Source organism: Pseudorca crassidens, chromosome 2 (genome assembly GCF_039906515.1).
Source record: "Pseudorca crassidens isolate mPseCra1 chromosome 2, mPseCra1.hap1, whole genome shotgun sequence".
In the NCBI taxonomy this organism is placed as follows: Eukaryota; Metazoa; Chordata; class Mammalia; order Artiodactyla; family Delphinidae; genus Pseudorca; species Pseudorca crassidens.
The window spans coordinates 7,654,944-7,682,016 of record NC_090297.1 but is presented as its reverse complement, the minus strand read 5'-3'; the positions used below and the strand labels follow the sequence as shown (position 1 = coordinate 7,682,016).

General features: G+C 41.4%; 1 protein-coding gene across 5 annotated transcripts in view; it reads right to left on the bottom strand.

Annotated features, from left to right (window-relative positions):
- Positions 1 to 27,073, bottom strand: part of UBE4B (ubiquitination factor E4B) — a 107,790-nt gene that overhangs the window by 41,060 nt on the left and 39,657 nt on the right. For 3 of the 5 annotated variants that reach the window (XM_067719795.1, XM_067719765.1, XM_067719774.1), the window contains 14 exons: positions 24,790 to 24,877; positions 23,594 to 23,738; positions 21,630 to 21,858; positions 20,749 to 21,165; positions 19,890 to 20,033; positions 12,985 to 13,126; positions 11,396 to 11,496; positions 10,290 to 10,404; positions 6,447 to 6,530; positions 3,809 to 3,865; positions 3,124 to 3,240; positions 2,931 to 3,029; positions 2,444 to 2,557; positions 409 to 607 (listed from right to left, as the gene is read on the bottom strand). In XM_067719795.1, the coding sequence (XP_067575896.1) occupies positions 409 to 607; positions 2,444 to 2,557; positions 2,931 to 3,029; positions 3,124 to 3,240; positions 3,809 to 3,865; positions 6,447 to 6,530; positions 10,290 to 10,404; positions 11,396 to 11,496; positions 12,985 to 13,126; positions 19,890 to 20,033; positions 20,749 to 21,165; positions 21,630 to 21,858; positions 23,594 to 23,738; positions 24,790 to 24,877 (2,051 nt within the window). The remainder of the gene's footprint in view (positions 1 to 408; positions 608 to 2,443; positions 2,558 to 2,930; positions 3,030 to 3,123; positions 3,241 to 3,808; positions 3,866 to 6,446; positions 6,531 to 10,289; positions 10,405 to 11,395; positions 11,497 to 12,984; positions 13,127 to 19,889; positions 20,034 to 20,748; positions 21,166 to 21,629; positions 21,859 to 23,593; positions 23,739 to 24,789; positions 24,878 to 27,073) is intronic. The other 2 variants (XM_067719782.1, XM_067719788.1) reach the window with 2 other exon arrangements.

Here is a 27,073-nt window from a genome sequence, read left to right as displayed (position 1 = left end):
TATAACCGTCTGATGCAGCAGCTTTAGGGGGAGAGGAGTCAATGAAAACTGGCACTGATGATGGAGAACAGGAACAGGGCAAGAGGGAGCCCCAGGGATGGGGGTGGGACGCTGGGAGGTGACAGACAGGGACGCTGTAGCTGGTGTCAGATTCACACTGTGGGATGATGCTGAGTCCAAATGGGTCCTTCTGTTAGAATGCGTATCTACTCTACTTTTTGTAATTAAAAGAAAATAGAAGAACTGCTTCCCTGGTGGTCCAGTGGTTACAACTCCATGCTTCTGATGCAGGGGGCGTGGGTTCGATCCCTGGTCTGGGAACTAAGATCCCACGTGCCACGTGGGGCAACCAAAAAAAAATAATAAAAGAAGGGCAGCTTTTAACGACCTAATGAACATGTCACTCACAAAGTTCAGTCAGCCAGTCATTCACGTCCTCCATCGTTGCATTCACTCTCGTCTCATCGCTGGGAAGAGTAATCCGACACCTCGGGTGGAATATGTACGTGGGGTCGACCGTCTCTAACTTGATCTTTGTGCTTAGCTGCTGCAGCACCCAAAGGAAATTCAGCATCAATCCGTCCGTAGATACCAATCTATCATCCGTCTGTGAAAGAGAAAAGTATTTAAAATCATGATCTGAACAGAAATTTTGGCAAAAGCGTACAGAAAGGAGAGCAAACTTTCATCCTGAAGTCAGCGAGGGGACACCTATAGCACCACCATCGTCACTCTACTGGCAGGTGCGATTTGTTGAGTGTTAACCATACGTGAAGGGTTTTCTCTCACTGAATCTCCACAACAGCCCTTAGAATTGAATGACACTGTTATTCACATTTTACAGAGGAGGAAACTAAGGCTCAGAGAATTTAAGTGATTTGCCTAAGATCCTCAAAATCAGTAAGCAGAAATGCAATAAATGCTATTTCCTTTCTCTTCTTTATTTCCCCTCAGAAGCATCGGAACAACTCGTTTCACAGTTACCACTTGACTAACAGCTTCTCTGGCTGACAGCGATAGCATAATCCTGCTCTAAGAATACAACAATTCTGGGAATTCCCTGGAGGTCCAGTGGTTGGGACGCCGTGCTTTCACTGCCCAGGGCCTGGGTTCAATCCCTGGCTGGGGATCCTGCAAACCGTGTGGCACAGCCAAAAAAAAAGACCATAATTCTAATAAAGATAGTTAACATCGGTGGAGTGCTCACCACGTACTGGGTGATTCTAACAGCTTTATATACACTAAGTCCACGAGTCAGGTACTATTATTATCCCCACTTGGCAACAAGGAAATGGAGTCACAGAGAAGCAACTGTCTACGTCCTACTGCCGGCAAACAGTGGAACCCCAGTTGGAAATCCAGGCAGTCTAATACCACGTCCGTGCTCTTCTCTCTGCTTTTTCTTCTGAGTAGAAATGTCACATCGCTCAGTAATAATATAGCAAGGGAGCTTCCCTGGTGGCGCAGTGGTTGAGAATCCGCCTGCCAATGCAGGGGACACGGGTTTGAGTCCTGGTCCGGGAAGATCCCACATGCCGTGGAGTAACTAAGCCCATGTGTCACAACTACTGAGCCCACACGCCTGGAGGCCGTGCTCCGCAACAAGAGAAGCCACCGCAATGAGAAGCCCGCGCACCGCAAGGAAGAGCAGCGCCCGCTCACCGCAACTAGAGAAAAGCCCACGTGCAGCAACAAAGACCCAATGCAGCCAAAAATAAATAAATTTATTAATAATAATAATATAGCAAGGATGCCCTTTTAACTTTTCCATGCCGGTGAAGTGGTCCCAGCCACCAGCCTCCCTCATCAGGAACACCGCACCTTGTACCTGGTCTCCTCGGGTTGGCTCCTGTACCCCCTCCTCCCATTAGCCCATCCTCCACACAGCAGACTTGGTGATTTCCTTCCCGAAAACCCTCCAGTGGCTCCTCATGACACTTCTTACAACATCAGCTCAACCTGATGGAGCCTCTGCCCACCCCTCCAGCCCATGACCCGCCTGTTTCCTTCCTGTTCACTATCCTCCAGCCATGAAAGCCTGCACGTGGGGCTCGTTCCAAAGCTGGTTCACTCCCACCTTCGTGTTTCACACGTATCTAGAAAGTTCTTTTCTCAGCCTTGTGATGGCTGGCTCTTTCTTATCAGTCAGGCCTCTGATCAAATGTCTCCTCCTTGGACACTCCCATGCCTTCCTTCTGGTGCCTCCATGGTTACTTTCAAGTCCTCTACCTTGCGTCACTGGCTTCATCGATTCTAGAATTAAACATTTACACGTCTACTCATCTACCCTATAGAACATAAGCTCCACAAAGGCAGGAAGCTTGTCTATCTTGTTCAACACTGTATCTCCATTTCCTAGCACAATGTCTGGTAGGTTCTGAATAAATATGACTTAGATGAATGAATTTAATGAATAAGTAAAAGCAGTCTTCAGGAATCCTACCTGCATCTGTGCTTTCTTCATATTGGCATTGACGACAGCTGCCATGTAACCAAGAGCAGCCTCCCGGGTTTCTCCGTTTAACAAAATACTATGCAGAATCTTGAAAAGCTCTTGCTGAAATTTATTTTATAAGGGAAGAAAAAAATTAAAACTTTGTTTAAGAAATTATTCCTTTTTGACTTTACGAAAAGCTAAACTCCTTCCCACTTTTTCTCCTCTCCCACGTCCACTCATTTTAGAAGAACCTGACTACAAGGATAGAAGAAAAGTCCGTATTCAACTGTATCAAGATGATCAGCACGAAAGCAGAATGTGGCGTGGAAGAGGGGAGTAGTTATAGTTTTAATAAAATAGCCTTTGCTATTTCCTTTCCAGGACAGGGGCCCAATTACCTTAATCACACTATAATGAGCCTATAATTGTGCTGCTTTTAACTTTCAGAACTGAAAACACATTCATCCTTTGGATTCATTTTCTCAACACCTACCCTTCCCAGCTCCAAGTAATGCTGCAGTGATTGGCTCACCACACGAGTGTTTTCCAGGGTAATGGCAGGCCCTGAGAAATATTTTTCAACCACTTTTGCCTGGAAAGAGAAAGCAAAAATTCAACGTATAATATACATTTGGGGAAGAATCTGAACATAAGAGCAGCAAAGTGCAAAGGGCCGCTGTACTTACATCATCTTCTGCAAAGACTGAGAAGCTAAAGAAAGCCCCCAAGTACGAGAGTCTCTGCAGCTCCCGCCCAGAGCCAGGGCTTAATGATTTAGGCAACCACAAAGGCAAAGAAGCAACCTAGGAAAAAACAGAAGAGGCAAGTCAAGCTGCTAAATCAGCAAGTGATGTAAAAATGAGACAAAAAGAATTCTCGGCAGGTGACCTGTTCAGCTGGTCCTTAGCCACCAGCAAAATGGCTGACACTTAACATCAAAAAACACAAGGTCACAAATATGTCAGGACGCCTGTCCACTTTTTCTCATTTCAGATGAAGGAAAGCCCTCCAGGTCCGCTACATTTTTACAAGATATACTTTTAATTTCCATGTTTCATGATAATATTTGATATCATGCAAATGAAGTATTCCTATACCACCAAAGGACTCAAGGAAACGTTTCCAATAGGACCTGTTGTACTAGCTGTACAATACTTACCTCCCGAAAATCACAAAAGAGAAGTGAATAATGTCATTCCCGGAAATAACGCAGGTGACAACAATGTAACAGTTGAGAGCCACCCACATGTATTACTCACACCTGCATCTCAACGTCCTCCAAGAGACATTTTTCAGATACTGTTACTTAAGGAATATCTTCTGTGTTACATGTTCACTGAAAATGTGCAAGTCCATTAGGGTGGCACTTACCAAATTGCACACAGGGTGTGTCTTTCCAAACTTGGTTTCACAGAGCTCACCTAAAGCCTAGAAACAAGATCAGAAAGGGTCATTTAAATGTATTTCATCCTAAACTGACCACCATGGGTAACATCAAGACATAGCTTTAATGCTGCTATAAACAGGTATGCATTCCCAACAAAGCACAAATAGCTTCACTGCTTTTCTGATGAATAAACTAGTACATGTGCGTTGTAAAAAACTTCCGATAAAACAGAAATATAAAATGAAACTACAAGTCGCTCATAAACTTCACCCTCATTAACCTCTATTGATATTTTGCCCAAGAGCTTTCTAGACATATTTTTGTACATATACACACAGAGGTAAATGAGTGTATTCTTACAATAAATGATTTTTTCATTTAACATCTTTCTATACCAGAAAGATATGCTTCATAAACTTGAGATGGCTAGTCTCGCCAGTATCAAACAGGACTATAAATAATTAAAATTTAATAAGCGACCAAATTCAAAGTATATTTAAAAGTATTCCTTGGTTTCAAGATCCCTGGTTTTTTGAGAACCTCAAAGTTTTCCATCGGCGCTCCAATCGTTCTCGAGTTAAGACAATCAGGAAATATAGTTCTTAGGCACATAAAAAGCGTTTACCATGGCCATGGTAATACAGTCAAGCACTATTTTAACAGTGAATTTAATTTCCTCTGTGATTTGGATGTTGCTATGGGAGTTGCTAAAACAGCTGCTGGAAGCTTTTGAGTCCATGCATTCAGGCACTGACACAACTGAGAAGCCGCTGAGGCTCAGAGAGCCACTGAGAAGGAAACATTCTCCCTGCTCAGCACCAGGGCTCCCAAACTCAGCTGCACATTAGGATCACCTGGGCAGCCTCTGAAAGCCCCATGCCAGGCCACGCCCTCACCACATCCTCAACGAATTAAGTCACAGCTTTGGAGAGCCAGGCAGAGGTACTTTCTACAGATCCCCAGGTGATTCCAAGGTATGGCAAAGTTGGGATCCACTGGCCTAGAGGATAATCATGCTTCTTTCTGATTTTAGCTCCAACGGTCTTCCGCTTCCTGCCTTAAATTATTGCCCTTTCTCTCAGTGCACTCCCTTTGCTGCACAAGCATCAATAATGGTACAAAATAAAACTATTGTCTATCATAATGGAGGCCTTTGTCTTTTGACCCAGAAGAACACTTTGTTGATATCTGACACTAAAAGCTCCTTACTGAATCATCAAGCTAATTCAAACCACAAGAGAAAGGCCAACAATTCCAGGAGGGAATATTTATATAATACAGTGATAATTAATGTACACTAAGAGATTTCATCACTGAACTCAAATAATCAGATTTTTCCACTTCTTTTTATGTGCCAAAGACAGAACAATGTACAAGGATTAATAGAATTTCATTAGGAGTGGGAATAACATGTGCACTAGGAAGAACCCCGACATAAATTCATTCAAAATTATTTTTAAAACTAAGACTTCCTGCTTCACCTTCTATCTAACTGGCTTTAATGTTTAAAACATTAATTAATGTTTTAATGTTTAACTTTAATATTTAGCCTTTTAGCTCAGTTTTGATTTTCTGAAACAGATAAATACACCTCTGTGTTTGCACTGATTGTAATTATCTGACTGTATCGTTGTGGTCTTGATTTTTGCCTTGAGGAGAGGCACCTTATCTCATGAGCTCCTGGGTCCTCTGTGTGTGTCACACTTGAGGCGCTCAGGAAGCAGTGAATTAATGGTAAGATGGAATCAAGTTAGCAGAATGAGTAAAAGGAACATGGGCAGCAAAACATCAATTTAACCAAGGCTTCAATTTACACAAGGTCGTGTTTATACAGAGTCAACTAATTTCATGTTTTGATATTTTTCCTTCATACTTTTAGAATGAAAAATATTCAGTAATACTTCAAAGTATTTTTCTCCCAAAATTTTAAAGCAGCAAGGTCAGAGAAGAAAACAGCCTCTTATTTTCTTTCTGGTTCCAATATTTTCACAACTCTGAAGACCCTTGGTGAGAATCTAGCCAATAGTTCTGTTCACAATTTATGCTTCCTCTAAGTGCCTGGAGGAGCTGAGCAAATTTGTGTTTTCCAAGTAAAGCCTGAAGTGAGGTGTACAGCCTCAGGAAACGGGGAAGATGAACAAGAAAAGCACTGTGCAGTTTTCTGTGCAAAGTCACTAGGTAAAGACAAAATTGTATTCCTTTTCTTAATCTAACTCTGCCTTCTTTATTTGCATCTGTCACAGTTCTTTTTTTTGTTTTGTTTTGTTTTAAATTAACAAAATTTCACCCCAAATATGGTATGCTCATTGCTAGGACAATCAAGAAGGAGACCACCAATGATTATTGTTTTCATAAGCTATAGAATAAGGCAAAGTACATTTTAATGACTGTATCACTGACTCCTGTCTAAGGCTCGGATGGTGAAATATGTACCGCGCTGCTAACTGTCTTCACTGATGCATCTCACTGCACACCAAACACTCTGCATGGCCAACACAATGATTTCATGTTTTAAGTTTGAAAACAAGGTTGATCATGGACCTGAAAGAAAAGTGTATGTTAAAATCATCTGGAAGAAAAACATCTGCTGAATGTGTTACAAGGAAAAGAATAAAGTTTTACCATGAGGGGGTATTTAAAGTAGTCGCTGTCGAGGGAGCACTCTTTGGCAGCGAGAGCCAGGCCTTGTAAAATGGGGATAAAGATCTACAAGAAAAAAAAATCAGAAATATAAGTTACAGAAAATTTAAGAACAGGAGGCATGTCAAATAAAGTGCCGAATCTGCAAAGTCCAGGCATTTGCACTGCTTGCCCAAGGAAAAGCTGTTTTGCATACACAGGAGCCTAGAATCCAGCCACAGCGTGTTGCTTTGTCCTTTCACAAGGCTGACCGTAAAGTAAGGCAGCTGAATTCTCCAGAAGTAATAGGTTTTGGTGAACCCTAAAACTCTGACAAGACTCCCCGTGATTCAACAGAAACTCACAGACGTGGAGCCTGCTGCAGGACTCTCCCGGGCTCCTTGCTCTAATCAAATAAATTACTCTAACCTGCATATCACAGCAACGAGTATGTTTCTGATTACCAAGCACCTATAACCTGTAAAGAAATTGGACTAAATGTTCCAATATCTGCTCAATTCTATTAACGTTTTAAGAAATTTTTTGTTGCCACCCCTACACCTACACCTTTAATTCTTTCCATCTTTCCTCGTTTACTTCGAAGAGAACAAAAAAAATAGACCAATAATGGATATTATTAGTATCTTAACTTGAATTATGTAGAACAAAGAGATGGCTGGTAAATGTTGAAACTGAAAAAGAAAACTTCATCAGGATGCCTTACCTCCATATGTGGTGTGATTAGTACAACAACCTGATGTCAGGGCCTAAGGGCACTCAAATTTACGTTTACAAGCTCACCATTAATATCAGGGCACAGGAACACTGCAGAATCTGCTCAGCACAGCTCATGTTTAAATTTCACAGTGTACTCACTGAGCAGCACATTTAGGGAGTTGGTTGGGATTCAAGACTAATAACATTAAGCTGAGAATGTTGTAAACAACAGCTGACAGTCTGAATGCCAACAAGTTGAAAAAGGGAGTGTTCTAAAAAGCTACTAGAAAACCTGAAAAATTCTCTTTCCTACTAATTTCATCCCATTGTATGGAACACCTTTGTCATTTAAGGAGCACAGTATTAAAAAGGTGCCCTGCATTACAAAGTGTATTAGAGTGTCTTGAGATATCAACACAGCTCTTGAAGAGATCCTTCTAGTTCTCGCAACCCAAGCAATCAGGGTAGAAGTAATGTGCTTTCGTAAGCTAGCTAAAAATGGAGAGGAGATGCTTAGGTGTAGGGGTGGGAAATGCCCAAACTGCAATCGAGGGAAAAACAGTAGTTCCAGAATCACCAAGAGATAAATTTCACAGTTGATCATCTAGAAAAATCTCTTAAGCATTTTTTTCAGGAACGCTATAAAGTAAAACTTCTTTAGAGTTATCCTCTTTTGCAAGTAGGGTTTAAATTATAATAAGCAGACAAAATATTACTAAACGTAATACTTTTCAAATATCGAACATTATACTGTTTGTGTGACTTACACGTTTTTAAAATAATTTTATTTTCAAATAAATACCTCCCAGCACCGATAAAAAATGCTCCAAGTGTTCATCTCCAATTCTAAATTCTAACTACTATTTATTGCTGTTTATTTATCTATGAACATCTCAAACTTTAATTAAAGGAAGACTGAAATTTCTCTCAAAAGGTTTAATCATTCAAATCTGCCACATTATTAAGACAAAAGGTAAAACGCTGTTTTTCAGTTCAGCAACTCCACTGCACTCATCATTTCTCTTGAGGAAACATGGTGACACGTAAGAAAAGACAAGGGATCAGAATTCTGTGATTAAAAATAAACAGATAGGGCTTCCCTGGTGGCGCAGTGGTTCGGAGTCCGCCTGACAACGCAGCGGACACAGGTTCGAGCCCTGGTCCGGGAGGATCCCACATGCTGTGGAGCACCAAAGCCCGTGCACCACAACTACTGAAGCCTGTGCTCCACAACTACTGAAGCCCGTGTGCCTAAAGCCCATGCTCCACAACAAGAGAAGCCACCGCAGAGAAGCCCGCGCACCACAACGAAGAGTAGCTCCCACTGGCAGCAACTAGAGAAAGCCCACGCACAGCAACGAAGACCTAACGCAGCCAAAAAATAAATAAGGTGAAATAAATAAATTTAAAATATAAAAACAAAAAAACACACATAGAGGTCATTTCATAGCCTCTATGTAAGTTTCTTTATGAATAAAATAGGCATAACATACTTTTTTAGCTGATCTCCAGGCTTTCATACAGGTAAAGCTACTCTGGTTCCTCAAGTGATGTCTTTTTGAGTAGAAGTATTCTACTTTATGTATATTACACATATAATATAATGTATCACTTAAACCTTACAAGACAGTTATATATTTTCATCAGAGTTCACTTAATTTTCTAGAGAAGAAAAGCTCACTATAATGCCTAAAATATTCCTATAAGTCAGTAAGACCATCATCTAAGATGAGCAGTTGATAAATTCCAAATACAGAATACACAACACTGACTGGGATTTTCACTCCTGGATGCTTCTTTCACTAATATTTTGAAAACTGCTGAAAACACAGTTTCTGAGAATTCAAAGGCCTCAATATGAACAGTTAAAAATAGTATTAGGTATAAAAACAGATTAGGGATCTCCCTGGTGGCGCAGTGGTTAAGAATCTGCCTGCCAATGCAGGGGACACGGGTTCGAGCCCTGGTCCAGGAAGATCTCACATGCCGCAGAGCAACTAAGCCCATGCGCCACACCTACTGAGACTGCACTCTAGAGCCCATGAGCCACAACTACTGAGCCCACGCACTGCAACTATTGAAGCCCGTGTGCTGCAACTACTGAAGCCCGCATGCCTAGAGCCAATGCTCCGCAACAAAAGAAGCCACTGCAATGAGAAGCCTGCGCACCGCAATGAAGAGTAGCCCCCGTTCGCCAAAATTAGAGAAAGTCCGTGCGTAGCAACGAAGACCCAAAGCAGCCATAAATAAAAAAACAAACAGAGTTTTTAAAAAAACAGATTAAAAGGAATCATATCATTTGTAGCTATTGCCTCTATTATTCTTTCTAGAAACAAAAAAAGAGATTATCATACAACAAATTGTAAGAAAATGTCATTAGCATCCTTTCCTCATGGGAAACAGCTGTGTTAAAGTTGTTGTGGCAAAGTGCTTACTTTATAACACAGGCCACAGAACAGTAATCAAAATTCATGCCAAGGTTTTACCTTGGAAGAAATCTTTAAGACTAACTTTTTTAGTTGTTATTATTATTATTAAGCTTTATTATTAAATATTACATATCTGCATTTTCACTTGCCTTTACACAATGGGATATCAAAAATGTATGGATACTTAATGAATGAAGTAATCAGTAAGATCTGAGACTTCATTCCCGGTCTAGTGGTGAGAAGACAATGGTTTTATGTGACCTGCAAACTGCAGCTGAGCTAATTTGGTCTTTGATTTATTAATCTCCTTTTTGTAAACTCAGAGAACTAATTTTCAACACTACTTATCTGGCAAATGTATATCACGTCTTATGCTACCTCTTGGTAGTGTGTTAAGAGCTTCTTAAAATCAAAGACAGGGCCTTATATTTCTTCTACTATCCCAAAACATTTAGCACAGACCATGTTTAAAATACCTGATGCTTGACTGATTAGTTGAAATGTACACATGATTTGAACAATGCAGCTGTCAATCTGATTTCCTCAGGACAGGAATCTCGGGGAGCTCTCTCTGAGCAAATGACATGCGCGTGTTCAAATTCAGGAACCAAAGTTTTCAATATATGGTGTCTTTAGAAATCTAGCTCGGCAGGGAAGCTCCTAATCCAGCAGTTTCAGTAGCAAACGCACAAAACCTTACCTGCTTGAACACTTCTTCATCCTGGTGAGTGGTTCTCACCAGTTCTTGAATAAAGCCGTATGGGAGATTCCTACACAGCATGTACGGCACCAGGAAGGACGGCTGCTGCAGGGACCTGCAGACCCACGAAAGTCAAGGGCTCTGATGAATCAACTTGTCACCGTGTAACAACAGAACATACAGAATGTCATGTAGCTGACAATCACAGGTCAAGCTTCAAATTTCCCAAATAATCCACACAACAGTCAATCGTTTTAGGCAAAAGATCACCTTTCTCATTGTTAAGATAATCACTTTGGGGGCTGTTCAGTGAGAAACCATAGAAGGTTTGAAAGGATCCATCTTTGCCTCCATATAGCCCTTGAAAAATAAAGCATTAGAAAAACCAAAGTATTATATGTCTCTTTTACTTATTTATTTATGCCTCATCCAATGGGGGAAGAAAAGATTAGCAGTGGCTGAAGACTTTTTTAAGCTCTTATTAATTTTAACCATGGAACAGTGTGTAAGTTTTAGTACATGTGCATCATTTTCCTTTTCTTTTTTTCCTGACAAATTTCAAAAATGGTTATGGTAAGATCATCCAGAATGAATAAATCTTGAACTTTGTCATTTTTCCTTTAGATGTTTTTTCACAAGAGAAATGAAATACAGAAATACTCTTTTATTAAACCTGAAACCTTTATGGGACCCGCTGAACAAAAATTAATAATGTAGTACACTTCGGGTGATTCCCATGTTACCTATTCCACCACTATTCTTTATTATTGAATAACAGAAATTGATTATACGATACATGGACAGTGATGATCTACACATTTTTTTCAAGTATCTATACTGCTTTCAAGCAGCTGCTTTTAAACTGAATTACTAATTTCCTGCCCTGAAGTCAACATATTTCAACCACAGTCTATCTCAATAAACCACACAGAGTGTTTTATTTTCATAGTATTTTAGAGAAAGAAAGGGACCTCAGAAACCATCTAGTCAACCACTCATTTCATGGGTAAGGAAGTGAGTTATCCAACGTGGTGCAGAATGGCTGGGCGGCCTGATGGAGAGGGCCCTCTCCCTGCTAACAGCAAGCACATATTGGTTTTTCATACCTTGGTTGTGTGAGGGACCCTTGTAGTACCAATGCAGTATGGGATATGCACTGTGAGCGGATGTTGCTCAGAAGCTGGCTGACTGCTGGCTGGCTGCACATCTGCAAAGAAAGGTAGAGGTTAGGTCTACAAAGACAAACAAAATAATCCCATACAGTTGAAAACTGACAAGAGTCAGAAGAGATCAATCTGCAGGAAATGGCACCCTTTTCTCTTCCTTTACCGATGATGAACAAACTAGAGTAACTGTATCATCCAAGTATAATGTCTCCGCTAAAATCTACAATTAGAGAAGAGAGAAGCAGAAGCTTCAGGTGACCACGTGGGGATTTCAGAGATACGCCCACTCTCTTTGATTTTGCTAAGGTTAAGTGCAGCAAACCCCAAGAAGCCCTTCACAAATATGAAGCTAACAGGTTGACAACCGGATTAGTTTCCAATAGAAAACCAGAACTAGAAAATGAAATTGGGGTGGTGGGGATAAATTGGGAGATTGGGATTGACATATACACACTACTATATATACAATAGATAACTAATAAGGACCTACTGAATAGCACAGGGGAACTCTACTTAGTACTCTGCAACGGCCTGTATGGGAAAAGAATCTTAAAAAAAAAAAGAGTGGATATTTGTATATGTATAACTGATTCACTTTGCTGTGTACCTGAAACTAACACAACATTGTAAATCAACTATACTCCAATAAAAACTTAAAAAAAAAAAATGAAATAGGAATGAAATGCGATAATAATAAAGTAACTCAGCATGAAATAGAAGAAAAAGTGCAGCTTGCTGAGTTTAAACCCAGTTTTGCAATTTATTATTTATGTGATTCTGGACAATTACAGGTATCCCTCGCTTTTTGAAAGTTCACTTTACGCCACTTGGCTTTTAGGAAAGACCGAGGTTAGTATGTACTTGATCTCTCTGAGGTTCATTTGCTTATTAACACAACGGAAAAAAATAATACTTATACCACACAGGACCACACTGGACTAATGAACAACTGTGAGAATGAGACCTAGCCAAGTGTCTGGCAGTCTAGGCGCTCCATAAATGTTGGTTATTATGATTACGACAGACTAGGAGAGAAATCATCAGGGCCGTGTAAGTCGCTGGTGGCAGTGGCACTTGGCCCTGTCACTTCTTCCCTCTACTAGGATGTGAGTTCCATGAGGACTGGGATCCTCGTCTGTCTGGTTCACTGATCCACCCCCAGCTTCTAACACAGTGCCTGACCCATAGTAGATGCTCAATAACCACTTTACTGATTGAATACATGAGTGAATGCTCATTAGGGGGTCAAAAACCAATTATTTATCCACCACATAACCAGGTTTTTGTGGGGGTTTTAAAATGAATCCATTTCGGGCTTCCCTGGTGGCGCAGTGGTTGAGAGTCCACCTGCCGATGCAGGGGACACGGGTTCGTGCCCCGGTCCGGGAGGATCCCACGTGCCGTGGAGCGGCTGGGCCCGTGAGCCATGGCCGCTGAGCCTGCGCTCCACAAACGGGAGAGGCCACAGCAGTGAGAGGCCCATGTACTGAAGAAAAAAAAAAAAAAAAAAAGAATCCATTTCATGTTACCTTCGGTGCTTTTTTTTCCTCTATTCCAACTCGGTCAAAACACTCGATGAGGTAGTTCAGCATATCTGTCTCTTTGCACGTCTCAATGGTGAAATGGTCGCTGTAGGAATCCCAAGTACTTGCCCCACCAGAGGCTCCAAAACTTTGGAGAAAAGAAGAATGGATGATTTTTACCTGTTCTCAATAAATCACGTTTGATAGAGTTCGCACTTCTGCAGAAAGCCCGTTAGGGTCCCCACGCCCAGAACAAAGCACAGACACCCATGCAGCCGAGGCTGGAGCAGACTGCTTGTTTCACCTGCTCCAAGTCCAACAATAGCAATTTTTAGTAAACATTTTATTGACCTAAGAAGAAAGTCTGTCCAGAAACCCAACATCTTATCTTCTTGGGAACAGCACCTTACAAAACCAGGAGGACTCTAAGAATTGCTACTGAGCACTGGGCATTTGAAAGGATACCACACGTATGTAAACCCAACTGGCCAGCTGCAATTAGGCAGGCTTGGAGGTTAAAGCCAACCTACGCTACTACGTAATCGAAGTCTTTAGGAGGGAAGTTACAAGGGACTAACAAAACATCCCTCTCCCTAACTTCTAGCACAGATCTTAAAAGCCTTCATCCAGCATTCGGCAACAGGACCAGGGCTTAGGAAAACCGTCCAGTTAGAAGGAGACACGAAAAATATGTTACAAACACAAATTTTCCAAAATGTTTGGCAAAAGGGACGAAGTAGTGTAGTGAAAACAAAACAAAAACCTTGCACTAGGAGTATCCAAACTTGCGTTCTATTCCCATCCCTACTGCTTACTTGTTACCTGAACCCAGAACTTCATCTCATCTGCAGTGAGGGTTCAATAAAATCATGTGGAGGTGCTTTGTAAAATATAAGCAGGATACAACGTGAGGCACTGTTATTATTAGTAACAACTATTCCCTGAGACCATTATCACAAGGGTTAGGTGTTAGGAAATCGAAGTTTAGATTAACCATCAATAGGTCAAATACCAAATCTGGTGTTTAACTCACAAATTCGATAAGACATAAAAGATACCAAAAGATTAATCATGGCATAGGAAGAGGTCAGGAATTATGAAATGAAGACAAATGAAAAAATATAAACTTAGCAAAAAAAAAAAAAATTTACATGTGAAAGATGATAAAGGCGGGGAAGAATATCAGGAACTTGAGATACCCATCCCTACTTCAGCCTGGGGCAGAGAGGAGCTAGAAACTAAAAGAAGAATTAAGATATTAATGATACGTTATGCAGACAGATGCACAGATACACAAAAGTAATTTTGGAATATATACATAACTGACCTTAGAATTTTAGAAGAATACACATAATTGACCTTGGAATGAAAGTATGATATTAGAGTATTTCAATTTAAAAAGATGAAAACAATAGCAAGGCTTTAAATCCAAGGCTCTCAGGCCAGAGTCTCGTAAACCTGAATTCTTACAACTTACTTACTACATAGGTCTGACAGAAGGGAAGGGAGGAGGGGAGGCTGAGAAGCAGTCAAAGGCACAAGGCACGGCTTCCCTGGTGGCGCAGTGGTTGAGAACCTGCCTGCTAATGCAGGGGACACGGGTTCGAGCCCTGGTCTGGGAGGATCCCACATGCCGCGCAGCAACTAGGCCCGTGGGCCACAACTACTGAGCCTGCGCGTCTGGAGCCTGTGCTCCGCAACAAGACAGGCCGCAACAATGAGAGGCCCACGCACCGCGATGAAGAGTGGCCCCTGCTTGCCACAACTAGAGAAAGCCCTCGCACAGAAACGAAGACCCAACACAGCCCAAAATAAATAAATATATTAAAAAAAAAAAAAAAAAGCACAAGGCAGCCAACGCCCTCCTGACTGGGCAGATAATGGAGCCACCCACAAAGTGCCTCACCAGAGACAAAGATGGGCAGCCCAGGGTGGGACACCTCAAAAAACCAAAAACAATTCTTGTGTCTTCACACCACTTAAATTTTGGACTACAGTTCATGGTATGGTAAGATCTGTTATCTGTTAGTTGACCTGACAACAGAAAGATGAGGACTGTAATGAAGCAAAGGAAAAAAACAAAACAAAACGTAAGAACAAAACCGAAAAACCCACCCATAAATATAAGTAGTGTGGTGAATCCCCAGAAGGAGACAGGGGAGAAAGATATTTGGCTTTACCTGCCACGATCCCGCTCTCAAGCTATCTGCTATCCCTCCCTCTTCCATCTGAGGTTAGTGACTCAGGGACTATATTCACTGCACTTCCCAAAGATGAAATTTGCTAACACAGGCTTATAACTATACACAGTTAAGGTTAAAGTCCCTTTGAAAAGCTCTCACAGATGACACTGAAAATAGATCTTCCTCGTGTTTAAAATGAAGTATTTAAACTATACATTTCCTTGATAATAAGCCCCATCTTTCTCACATTTTTACACCTCTGGAATGGAAAGCATCTGATATTTGATGCCAATAGGTCCTTGCCAGTTGCAAGGAGTCAGTCTGATGCTGTGCCTGTGAACGACTGTGGGAAGTCAACGCGCTTAGCTGGTGGCTGCTGATGCACTGACACTGGGTTCCATTCTCAGCCAAAATGTCCCCTTTCATTTTAACTTAGATCTGAACACCTCAAAGTCAACCGAAATGCCTTCACGAACATTTCGCAAAGGCATGAAAAATGACAGGGTGTGTACGAGACCGCCAGGCAAGGCAATGAGAGACACTCAGAATGTGTAAGAGAAGTTTCAAAGATAAAAGACGTTGATGTATGCTGTGATCATCTGTCAGGGACCAAACAACACTTCCAAGTGACTTTCAAGAGAAGAGAAAGAAAGAAAGAAAAGAAACGTAAGTTTAACTAAACAGAAAACATAGAATAAAGCCTAGTGTTCGTCAATATGCTTCCAAATTATGAGATCGGTCCTAAGGGCGCCGAGGTAGGCCATGAGCACAGGTGCGCAGAGCGGCCAGCGTCGCCAGGGATGCGCATGATTGTCAGTGGTCAAAACCGGTTTATAAGGATCTCTAGGTTTGAACTCAAAGAGCTGAACTCAAATTTTGAATGTGATACTGAAGGAGCAAGGGGTGTACAGTTTATATGCATTAAATTTATGCTATCAATGGACATTTTTAACTGTTTTAAAATAGTGTTTCATTTTTTTCCTGAAGAAGTTGTTATGAAATTCATGATGCTTTTACAACCGTAACATGGAATGTGACACTGGAAATATGTCATGTTTAAGTCCTAAGAGTATCTATAAAATTATACCTCCCTTGGGAGAACATGTGAACCATTTTCTGATAACGACATCAACAATCCAACTGAATAATTTAATTACTTCACATATTGGAAATACAGCTGAATCCTTCTGAAAACACAATGAAAATATTTCTGGGGATTTATACATGCATCAGATCTGTGCAAATTGAGTCCCATTTTAAATGTACCAAGAAAACTTGTTTCTTAAAAGGATTCCATCGCAGTTTCCGTTCTTCTATTATGGGAATAATCACCCTATTTTATTACTTTTTTAGATGCAGACTTTGGAATGGTATATTTTCTAGATGCAAGGCAAAGGCAGAGCTGGGCAGGGTCAAGCCATGTAAATTCCCTGAACAAATGTCTGCACTGTCGAAGGTCCTGGGGACAGTACACTGAATCAAACAGATAAAGACCTTGTTATATGCCAACTACATTACAGAGAGAAGACAATTAAAAACAAAAATAGTATAGAAGTGCTTTAAGTGCTATGAAGGAAAAGAAAGGCAGAGTATGGGTGACAGAAAGGGGCAGGAAGAGTGTGTGAGTGTGAATGTGAGTGTGTGTGTGTGTGTACATGTGGGATGCACTGTCTTGCAGGCCAGGGTGAGAGGCTTTGGGTCTTACTCTGTGGGAGAAGGGAAATCACTGGAGGGTTTGGGGGACAGACATGGCAGAAAGATTTCCTTTCGACCATCTCTGTTGCTTCATCTCCAAATAGTGATGGTCAGCAGAAATAAGAGGGGAAAGGTCAATGTTTTCCCCTATTTGCTAGTTTTCTCTTTCTCTATTCACATAGGCTCAGGACTTGCAAGATTTGATCTCCTTCACTGAAATATCTGAGCAGTGAGAAGAAGAACCCAATAAACGAAAGAAAAACTTCTTTCTAGTCCTCAACTTCCTAGGAAACAATCAGAAAACGTTTCCGCAGAATAATTCCTTTGTTATATTTATTACAAAGATAACTCTCACTTCACTCATTTCCATTCCTGCAGGAAGTAGTTCCTTATAATTCTTATAGCTTTTTTCACAGAGCACTACGAAACAGTCTAGAAGGAATGTTTTTGCCTTTCTTAAATTAACCCTTATTATCACCACTATAAATAATTAACATAGGAATGTATGTCCTAACTACTTCACAAAAGATGTACAGCCCATCGATTCCACTGGGCAAGCACAAAGGGAGACAGAAACAAGCCCCCTTGACTGCTGCTTCTATGACATTGATCTTACCAGGCGAGAAGTGGGTGTTAAAAGTGCTTACTTCAAAGTAAATAAAATTCTAAGATCAATTAGAAAAGGGGAGAGAAAAAAACTCTTCACCGACTGCCCAAATTAATCAGATTTTTCTGCTACTTCTTGGTTCTGACACTACGCGCATCCTCAAGTTCTTCTCTATTTGTTTAATCAGTTATATATGAATACGCCCTGTCCTTCTACATTCTTTTTGATATAGATTCTGATATAGATTCAGAATCTGTAATTTCTAAAACCTGGACAGATCAGATTTCATTTGAACAGCCAGCAAAGGACCTGCCAGCTGACTGGAGTGGAATTTTGTAATTAAGGAGTAAAATGTTGGCACTTTCTTGCCAAGGAACTGAGTAGATGTGTAAACTCTGGGCAGCGAAATAACTCGTAAGGAATGAGAACAACACAAGTCCCACTGGGCAAAGATGGAGAAGCCAGAGGCAGCTGGGTATGGTGGGAGGAATGTGAGTTCTGGACTCAGGCTCTGCCTCGTACTAGTTGTGTGACTAACCTCCCTGTACCCACGTTTCCTGGCAGTAACTAGGGGCGGTGCTGTGAGGATTCGAGTGATAACGTAGGTTGAGAGCTGACACAGTACCCGGCAGGTGATGCTCGTAACTATTCGCAGCTACGAGTACATAATCGGTAAGATTTATTTCTCCTTATCAAGTCTAGATCTGAGACAAGGTTGGGATGTTATAAGTCTAGAGCGGAGTCAGTGAAAGCAGCATACAATTCTGGTATCTTTGTTAGAGGAAGCTGGAATTCAACAGGCCCGGGAGAGACAGCGTTTCTCCCACAGATAGCTTACAGTAAAACAGATAATAAAGCACTTTTTTCAGGTACAGAAATTGATTCCCGACAAGGATGTCTGCTGCATTACTATCGTCATGGATGAGGACTTTATCTACATGAAAAAGACACTTCTATCTGTGGGAGATTTACTTGAGAAACAGTGATACAACGTTCAACCTAATACAAATATTGACCTTCCTGAATCAATATTCGACATTGCACCAACACCCCTCTCTTTATATACCCTCTAATGATTCTCCTGAACACCGACCAATTGAATGCAGTGTACCTCACTCCTACGGCTGTCTCTATTTATAGCCTGGAGCTATTTTTGAACACTGCTGGGCACAAATATCAACTTGGTACAGAGGAAACGTCAATTTAAGAGCAAAATTGTAAGACAATGAGTGGGAGGGTTAGAAAGACGGGGCTATTATATTTTCTTGTTCAAAGTCACCTAGAAGACCCAAGCGGTCTCTTTCACTCGGTTTTCAGGGGTGAACATTCAGCAACATCATGAGCTATGCTGCCATTCCACAGGCCGTCTAAACAAATACGGTTTGGCTTTACCAAGGCCAAGGAGGTGAATGATTAGCAAAATTTAAGATTAGAAGTGAAAGCAGCGGGACTTCCCTGGTGGCGCAGTGGTTAAGAATCCGCCTGCCAATGCAGGGGACACGGGTTCGAGCCCTGGTCCAGGAAGATCCCACATGCCGCGGATCAACTAAGCCCGTGTGCCACAACTACTGAGCCTGCGGTCTACAGCCCATGAGCCACAGCTACTGAGCCTGCGTGCCACAACTACTGAAGCCTGCAAGCCTAGAGCCCATGCTCCGCAACAAGAGAAGCCACCACAATGAGAAGTCCGCAAGCGGCAATGAAGAATAGCCCCCGCTTGCTGCAACTAGAGAAAGCCAGAATGCAGCAATGAAGACCCAACACAGCCAACAATAAATAAATAAAATTTAAAACATTTATTGAAAGAAAAAAAAAAAAAAGAAGTGAAAGCAGCATCACAGTTGTACCAGACAGTATGACCCCACATGCTCTTCAGTGGACTGCCCGGAGTGAGCTGGAGGGACACACTCACACACACACACTCACACACACACACACACAAGTTCCAGCCCCTCTGCCATTCCTAACTAGCAGCAATCCATGCAACTGTACATAAGAGAACATGCCTCCCAGAGTAGATTTTGCTCACACCTGGCAGCTCCTAAGAATACTCTTCCAACAGATAAATGGAGGGCCTCTCATTTTAGATCTCAGGGTGGGTGAACTGAATGATGACTGATCTTTAATCTTTGATCTTAACGATGACTGATCCTGTTCATGTTCTTGACAAATGATTACATGTAAGTTTTTCTCCAAACTTGTCAGGGAACAACTATGAAATTTTTTTCTATGTACCACTTTACCCCATGAGAAGGTCCTAATGCTTTAGTACATGCAAAGTTTCTCACATCTTGACTTTTCAGGCCACCTGGAGTCATTTGACCCTATCCTGTTTGGATTCAAAGCACACCTCTAATTAAGACTTACAAAAGTTAGTTCCTAAGCACCTAGGCACATGCAGGGGTAAGACTCCATTCCTCTGATACCTGGACCCAAACTGGACACAAGAAAACTCATCACCACCACCACCACCTTCATCATCACCATCATCATCATCTTCTTCTCCATCTTCATCACTACTGTCCCCAGAAAGTGCGAGGAAGAGGAAGGAGAAAGGACTGTCGTACATACTACCGTAACAAAAGCAAAAAAAGTCATCAGGGAACAAAGGAAAACAGAGAGGAGGAAAGCTTTTACAATTGCTGGCCTTTTAATGAAATCTTACGCTACAAGTTTTGTCTACTGACATGCAGAAAAATAATTCACCTAAATTATATAAAGGCATAGGAACCCTTGAGGGGTGGAGGGCGCGGATTAATGGAGTCACGATACTGCTTCTTTCTAAGGGGCTGAAAACAAAGTGTCAAGGCATAACCACTTGCCAGAGGTAAGGGATCTGCTCCCTCAACCCCTTGGTCTGACTGTATTTCAACTATGATTAGCAACAGTACGAAACGTGGAAAAGTGGTCCTGTGAGCCCCAACTCTCAAATACAAGCTGGCCAGTCTCTGAAATTCATTTGTCAGGAGGCATGACATGTGCACTCGATTTCAAACACCAAGTGACTTCTTTTTATTTTGTACAGGAAGGAGGAAGAGTGAGGGGGAAGAAGGGAAGAAAGGGTCTCACCATCAAGCAACCCATACTTTCTGATGTGACTGAAGCCTGGCTGGGCGTGGACTCGGGGCACGAGTCTACCGAACCAGTTAGACACGCGGATTAATGACCCCAAACAGAGAAACACAGGTAACCGAGGTCAGTGCCACATGACAGTTCTTCCAAACCGTGTTAATCTCCTCTCCCTGCACTGCAAACACGCACCCGACTCTCCTGCTGCATAGATACCTAGGAGAGCTCCTTAGGGAGGAGGGCCGTCTGCTCATGGCACCCGCACCGGATGAGGCGGACAGTAAAGGTGGCCCCGCGCCGGTGGGTCTCTGTCGGGAGGAGCTGGCGGGCACGGCTTGAGGGCTACTAGCTGGGGTGGGCAGGCCTGGGGAGCTCGACAGGATGGAGCTGCCCGAGGACCGCGGGGCAGGAGAAGATGACGACCCCCAGGGGTGGGTGACAGTGTAGGGCCGGTACCGCGGAGACGAGGGCTGGCTTCCCGCAGGTGTCCCTGCAGCTGCGCCGTGAGGACTGAGGGAAGCGGGAGGAGTGGACGCCTGGCTGGCTGCCCGGGACGGGGGGGCCAGAGGCAGACTCATCATTGGCACAGAGCTCCAGACACTCATGCTGGGAGCTGGGCTAGTCTCATAGAGGCTAAACGAGTTGAGAAAGGGAGGAAAGGAGAGAAAATTGAAGAAAAGCTTGAGATAAATAACTAAAATGGAAAATATCATGTTTTTAAAGAATAGTATAATTGCACTTCATATCTCTAAGCGTTCAAGTATAGAGATCTTTTAGAGACTCACCTAAATAACTGTAAGTAGACTGCCGCACTGATTTAGAGGCTATACTTATAATATGAGAAAGCCTTCTTTCCAGAGAATAATATACTATACACAGTCATTTGTTCCTAAAACTTAACTTACCAGTAGCCTAACCATGGAAAGCCACAGAGACCCAAGTGGAAGAGACAATATCTCCTCAATGAGTCAATCCATCCCCCAAACACAATACATGTCATAATCTGCATGACAGGCCCACAAATGAACATTCCCTTCTCTTACATACTTCCTGGCTATTTTACCACCAATGACATGTGCAAAAAGAACCACACCGACCTAGATAAAGAGCTGGCACCGAAGGAACCCACGCTGCAGAACATGGGGCTTGTTCCTGGATTGGAGCCGGTATTTAGCATGAGATTTCTGTCTGGTGACCGAGCTGCCGCTGCAATTGGCTGGGATGTAGCTGTCAGACTGGCAAATGGGTTTTCATCTCTAGTCTGAGTGGACATCATTAGCACTTCCATTAAAATCTGGCCAATCAAGTCCTTAAAATCAGAGAACACTGTTGGAAAGGCAGAATAAAGAAGAGGTTACACATGGTTCTTCATACACACAGTCCTTGAATAAGCCAAAGTGAACCAGAGAAGTTCGATGTGGTATCTTGGGTTGGATTCTGGAACAGTAGAAGGACGTCAGTAGAAAACCTGGTGAAATCCAAATAAGGTCTGGAGTTTAGTGAACAGTAAGATCTTAGTTCTGACAAATATACTATGGTTATGTAAGATGTTAACATTAGGGAAAACTGCGTGAAGTGTATATAGGAACTCCCTGCACTATCTCTAGAACTTTTGGTAAATCTAAAATTATTCCAAAACAGAAAGCTTATTAGAAAAAAAACAAAAAAGAACTGGAGCCCAGCTGATGAGAGTCACTGCTGATATATATTAACTATAAAAAGAAGCTACTCCCAACTACAGAGGTTAGTTTATCACACTAGAAATGCAAACTGGGTTACTATTTCTTCACCTCTGTATGTTTATATAGTTAAACTGTTAAGTACAAAGTTCAAAGTATTTTATGAAGGGTCTAATATTTAGTCACCACCTGCCTTTCTGGAGCAGACTCTTGTCTTCTAGCTTCCTTCTTATTCTTTGCAGCTCCCAACTGCTTTACTGTAGGTCTTTAGATATATTTTAAATATTACTAAATAAATAAAATGTCTAACCCATGTAAATCTTATCTGATTTGTTATTAAAAATTACCACTTATATATGTACTGGACAGATTTAAGAATCTTAACAGTTACAATAATTACAAGTGGCAGGGTTTTGAAACTCATGGTTGCTAAGCTCATCTCTATAACCAGAGTTAAGAAGATCTCAGTGAAGTCAGAAGTAAACTGTCCATCCACCAGGAACACAGAGGACTCATGTGTGTGGGGGTGTGTGTGGGGGTGTGTGTGCGCGCGTGCACGCGCGCACGCATGTCTGTCATGGAAGACAAGCAGCAGAGAAAAGGGAATGCAATCTCCTTGATGTTCATTCACTCATTTAAAATGTATCTACTGAGGGATTATTAAGTGCAGGCACTGGGAATACATCAGTGAGCAAAACAGACAAAAATTCCTGCCATCAGGGAGGTTATATACTAGTGATACGTAGAAGAACACTCTGGCGCACTTCCCCTCCCTCTTCTGTTCTCGAAATGACTGCTGCAGAGAAAAGTGAGTGTGCCCTGTAATGCTGGTATCTTGCTAAGAGTTTTATTACTTTGCTGTAAGTGTGGTTTAGTGTAGCCTCTTAAAATAGAATCCTGTAAACACTGCAAAATATCAACATGTGCTATCTTGCTAAGCAGCTTAATCAAGCCGATTTACTCCACTGTCTCCATATGACCCGGGAGGCACTTACAGCAGGCATAGGCCATCCAGAGCGCCTCTCTCAGGATCCCCGGAGACTACCCAGTATACTCCTGCCCAGAGTATAAGAGGCACTAATGCTCTCTCTAAGCACCTTCTTATTGCAAAGGAAAAAACTTCAACCCTGAGACAGTAGAGACCATTAACTTATTTATACGGTTTTCTTTTAGAGAAATCAAAAAAGTAAAAAAAATAATTTATCAATAAGATAGGTGGAAAGTAGCCAAACAGCAGTGGCCTCATCAAGAAGCATCCCTGTAATCAAAAATACAACTGCAAAGCAAGACAATGAATGTGGATAGGAGGGAAAGACAAAAGATTTTTCATCCTGGTTTTCTATTAAGGGCTCTGAAATAAGACAGCTGAGCTTGATTCCTACCTTCTTTTGGGTTCTGCTTAAATTGTGCAGAAAGAGAAGAAAGAAAGATGACATCTCTGTCCCGGTCCTTCCAGGAGACACGGAAGATCTTACAGACCAGCTGTAAGGCCTGTTCTTCAGACACTTCAGAACCTGATGAAGGCTCCTTGTGAGGAAGAAGATTTGAGGGTTAATTTCAAGTAGTAGGAGGTGTGAGTTAGACTTTAATAGAAATACCTAATTCTGATTTAATTTTTTACAAATGAGGATATTTTAGAAATGCATAAAACTATTCACCTACTGATTTAGGGAAAAATAAACTTGCTACTATGACTTCAAGGTTACAACATGTAGGTCTCACGAGCTTACAACGGAAGTCTATGGGGTAGGTGGAGTATAAACCAGCAGGATTGTTATCAGGAATTGCCAAGGAAGACAGTGATAAAGGATGTACATATATCCCATTTATTTACTTTCCTGAATGCTAAAAGACCAGGTTGACATTCTAGGTATACAACCAATTTTTCTCTAGAAATGTTTCCAGAATTCAATGTTTTTCACTACTTTCCATCACAGAAAGTATCATATATGAAAGAACTTTGTAAACACTCAAAACCTATACAAAATAAAGCACTGCACCACCAGGAGGCTACAGCCCAGCTTCTAATAATGTTGCTGAACACCAATAATTTACTGAACAGAAAGTGATGCAATTATCTCTACCAGTTCTACACCATGACACACACCAAAAACCCAAAAAATCCTTTTTCTAAATATAGGGAACTAAGGCTCAGATGATAACAAAATATAAAAGCCTCCTGTTTCCTCACATTCTTGCTTCAATTCCCAGTCATTTCCCTCAGAATACAACCAAAGATGTGATGACCTACTTGCTTAAGCAATTAAAGACAGAAAAAAATTCAAATTAGCTCTAAATTATTTGCTAACATTTACTGAAAAAAACATGGACCTGAAACAAAGATAACTGAAGGATTTTTATCAGGTAAAAGGACTGAGTTATACTTCCACTAATAAGGGTGATCAAGGCTACCCACTTTTCCTGAAAAAAGTAAAAGAAAAAACCCAGTCAACTAAATAGGATCTGCTGGTTTGGGGTGGCATTCTCTCATGGACTTTACAGATACAAGACATGAAGCAGTGTTTATTTATATTACCTGTAACTAAAAACAGAAGCAAGGGCTTCATCTCTTACCAACCTTATCGCTGAGGCTCCTTTTTTCTCTTCGGTCATTTTCATCAACTTCCATATTTTCAATTCCTGAATCCACATCCACCTGGGACATGCTTTAAGTATAAAAGACAATCAGTCTTTCACCTTAGATAAATCCACCCAATGTCATAGCTACTGGTTGAGGAAAAGTTTTTGTTTTTTGTGGTTTTTTTTTTTGGCTGTGCCACATGGCTTAAAGGACCTTAGTTCCCCGACCAGGGATTCAACCTGTGCCCTCAGCACTGAAAGCACCAAGTCCTAACCATGGGACCGCCAGGGAATTCCCTGGGGAAAAGTTTTAAACTATCAATCAAAATCAGTCAGGAAAGCAAAATAATAAAGGTTCATCTTTTTTCTCATTAATTTTTAAGAGCTCTTCATATATTAGGATATAAACATTCTATCATTCTTGTTGAAAATATTTTTCCCAAGTTGTCATTTCCTTAGGTTCACTTTCAAAAATAATAATAATATTGTTGGAAATATTTTCCTCAAGTTGTTATTTTCTTAGGCTCACTTTCAAAAACAAAAATTAAGAGCAGGTTTTCTATACATACTATTTCTAAATGATATACAATCAATCAGAGCCTGATTACAAAATCTGGTGAAGTACATATATTATTTCCCCCACATTAAATAACTGTCCCAGCACCACTTATTGAAAAGACCATCCTTTTCAACACCAATATGAAATCACCTACGTCATATGTCCAACTGTCATACATGTGCAGGTCTCCTTCTGGATACTCATTGCTGTTCCATTAGACAATCTGTCTGTCCCTGAGCCAATACCACTGTGTTGTACTTACTACGACTTCACAATAAACCTTGCTATATGCTAGGTCAACGCCTCTACCTTATTCTTCTACCTCAGGAGAGTCTTGGCCATTCTTGGCCCTTTGCTTCCACATGTACTTAAGAATCAGCTTGACGGGTTCCTTAAAACTCCTGTTGGGATTTTGACTAGAATTTCACTGACTCTATAGATCAAATTGGGAAGAAAAGACCTCATTATGTTACTGATCTATCCATGGACAAGGTACCTCTCTCCAAGTATTTAAGGTCTTCTTTCAATAAACTTTGATAATTTTCTCCCTAAGTCTTCCACTTCTTTTGCTAAATTTATCCTTAGGCACCATATATATATATATATATATATATATATATATATATATATATATTTTTTTTTTTGGCTGTGTTGGGTCTTTGCTGCTGCGTGCGGGCTTTCTCTAGTTGTGACAAGGGGGGGGCTACTCTTTGTTGTGGTGCGCGGCCTTCTCATTGCGGTGGCTTCTCTTGTTGCTGAGCATGGACTCTAGGCGTGCGGGCTTGCTTCAGTAGTTGTGGCTCACGGGCTCTAGAGCCCACGCTCAGTAGTTGTGGCGCACAGGCGTAGTTGTTCCACAGCATGTGGGATCTTCCCGGACCAGGGCTCGAACCCGTGTCCCTTGCATTGGGAGGCGGATTCTTAACCACTGCGCCACCAGGGAAGGCCAGCACCAAATATTTTTAAATAAAATTGTGAATGGGCCTTTTTAAAAGTTAAGTTTTCTAATTTGTGCGAGTACATAGTAATGTAACTGACTTTACACACAGACCTCTTATAAGCTACTTGTTTACTTATACACTGGGCTTATAAGGCAATCATTTTATCTCCAAATAATAACTGTTTTGTTTCTTTCACTCCAATCCTAACTTGCTTTACTGCAGTGGGTAGGATCCCATGTTGAATAGAAGCAGAAACAGCACTCATCCTTTTTTTATTCCTGATTTTGAAGAGAATGCTTCTAATTTCTTACCACTGAGTATGAGAGCTGCTGTGGTTTTTTGGTAGATGTCCTTTATATTAGTGAGAATAAGAGGCTATGTTGTAGTAACACATACACTCTGCAATCTTAGAGGCTTCACACTATAAGGGTTTGTTTCTTGCCTCCGCAAAGTTTGACGAGTGAAGCAACCTTACGCCATCTTTAATCTATGCCGTCTGCAATATACAGCCTCCAAGGTCACTAGAGCAAGAGAAGAGAGGGATGGAGGAGGATCATCGGCTCAACTGCCTTCACCTAAAAGTGACACATGTCACTTCCATTCACAAGTCTACTGGACAGAACTAGTTAATTGGCCCCAATCTAATGGCAAAGGAGACTGGAAAGGCAGGGGAGCCTGTGGAATATTTGGTGAACTCTGTCTCTGCCCTACAGTTTAAGGATACAACTTTCTGTCTCCTGTTTGCTAAGATTTTTACCATGAATCAATGTTGAATTGTATCA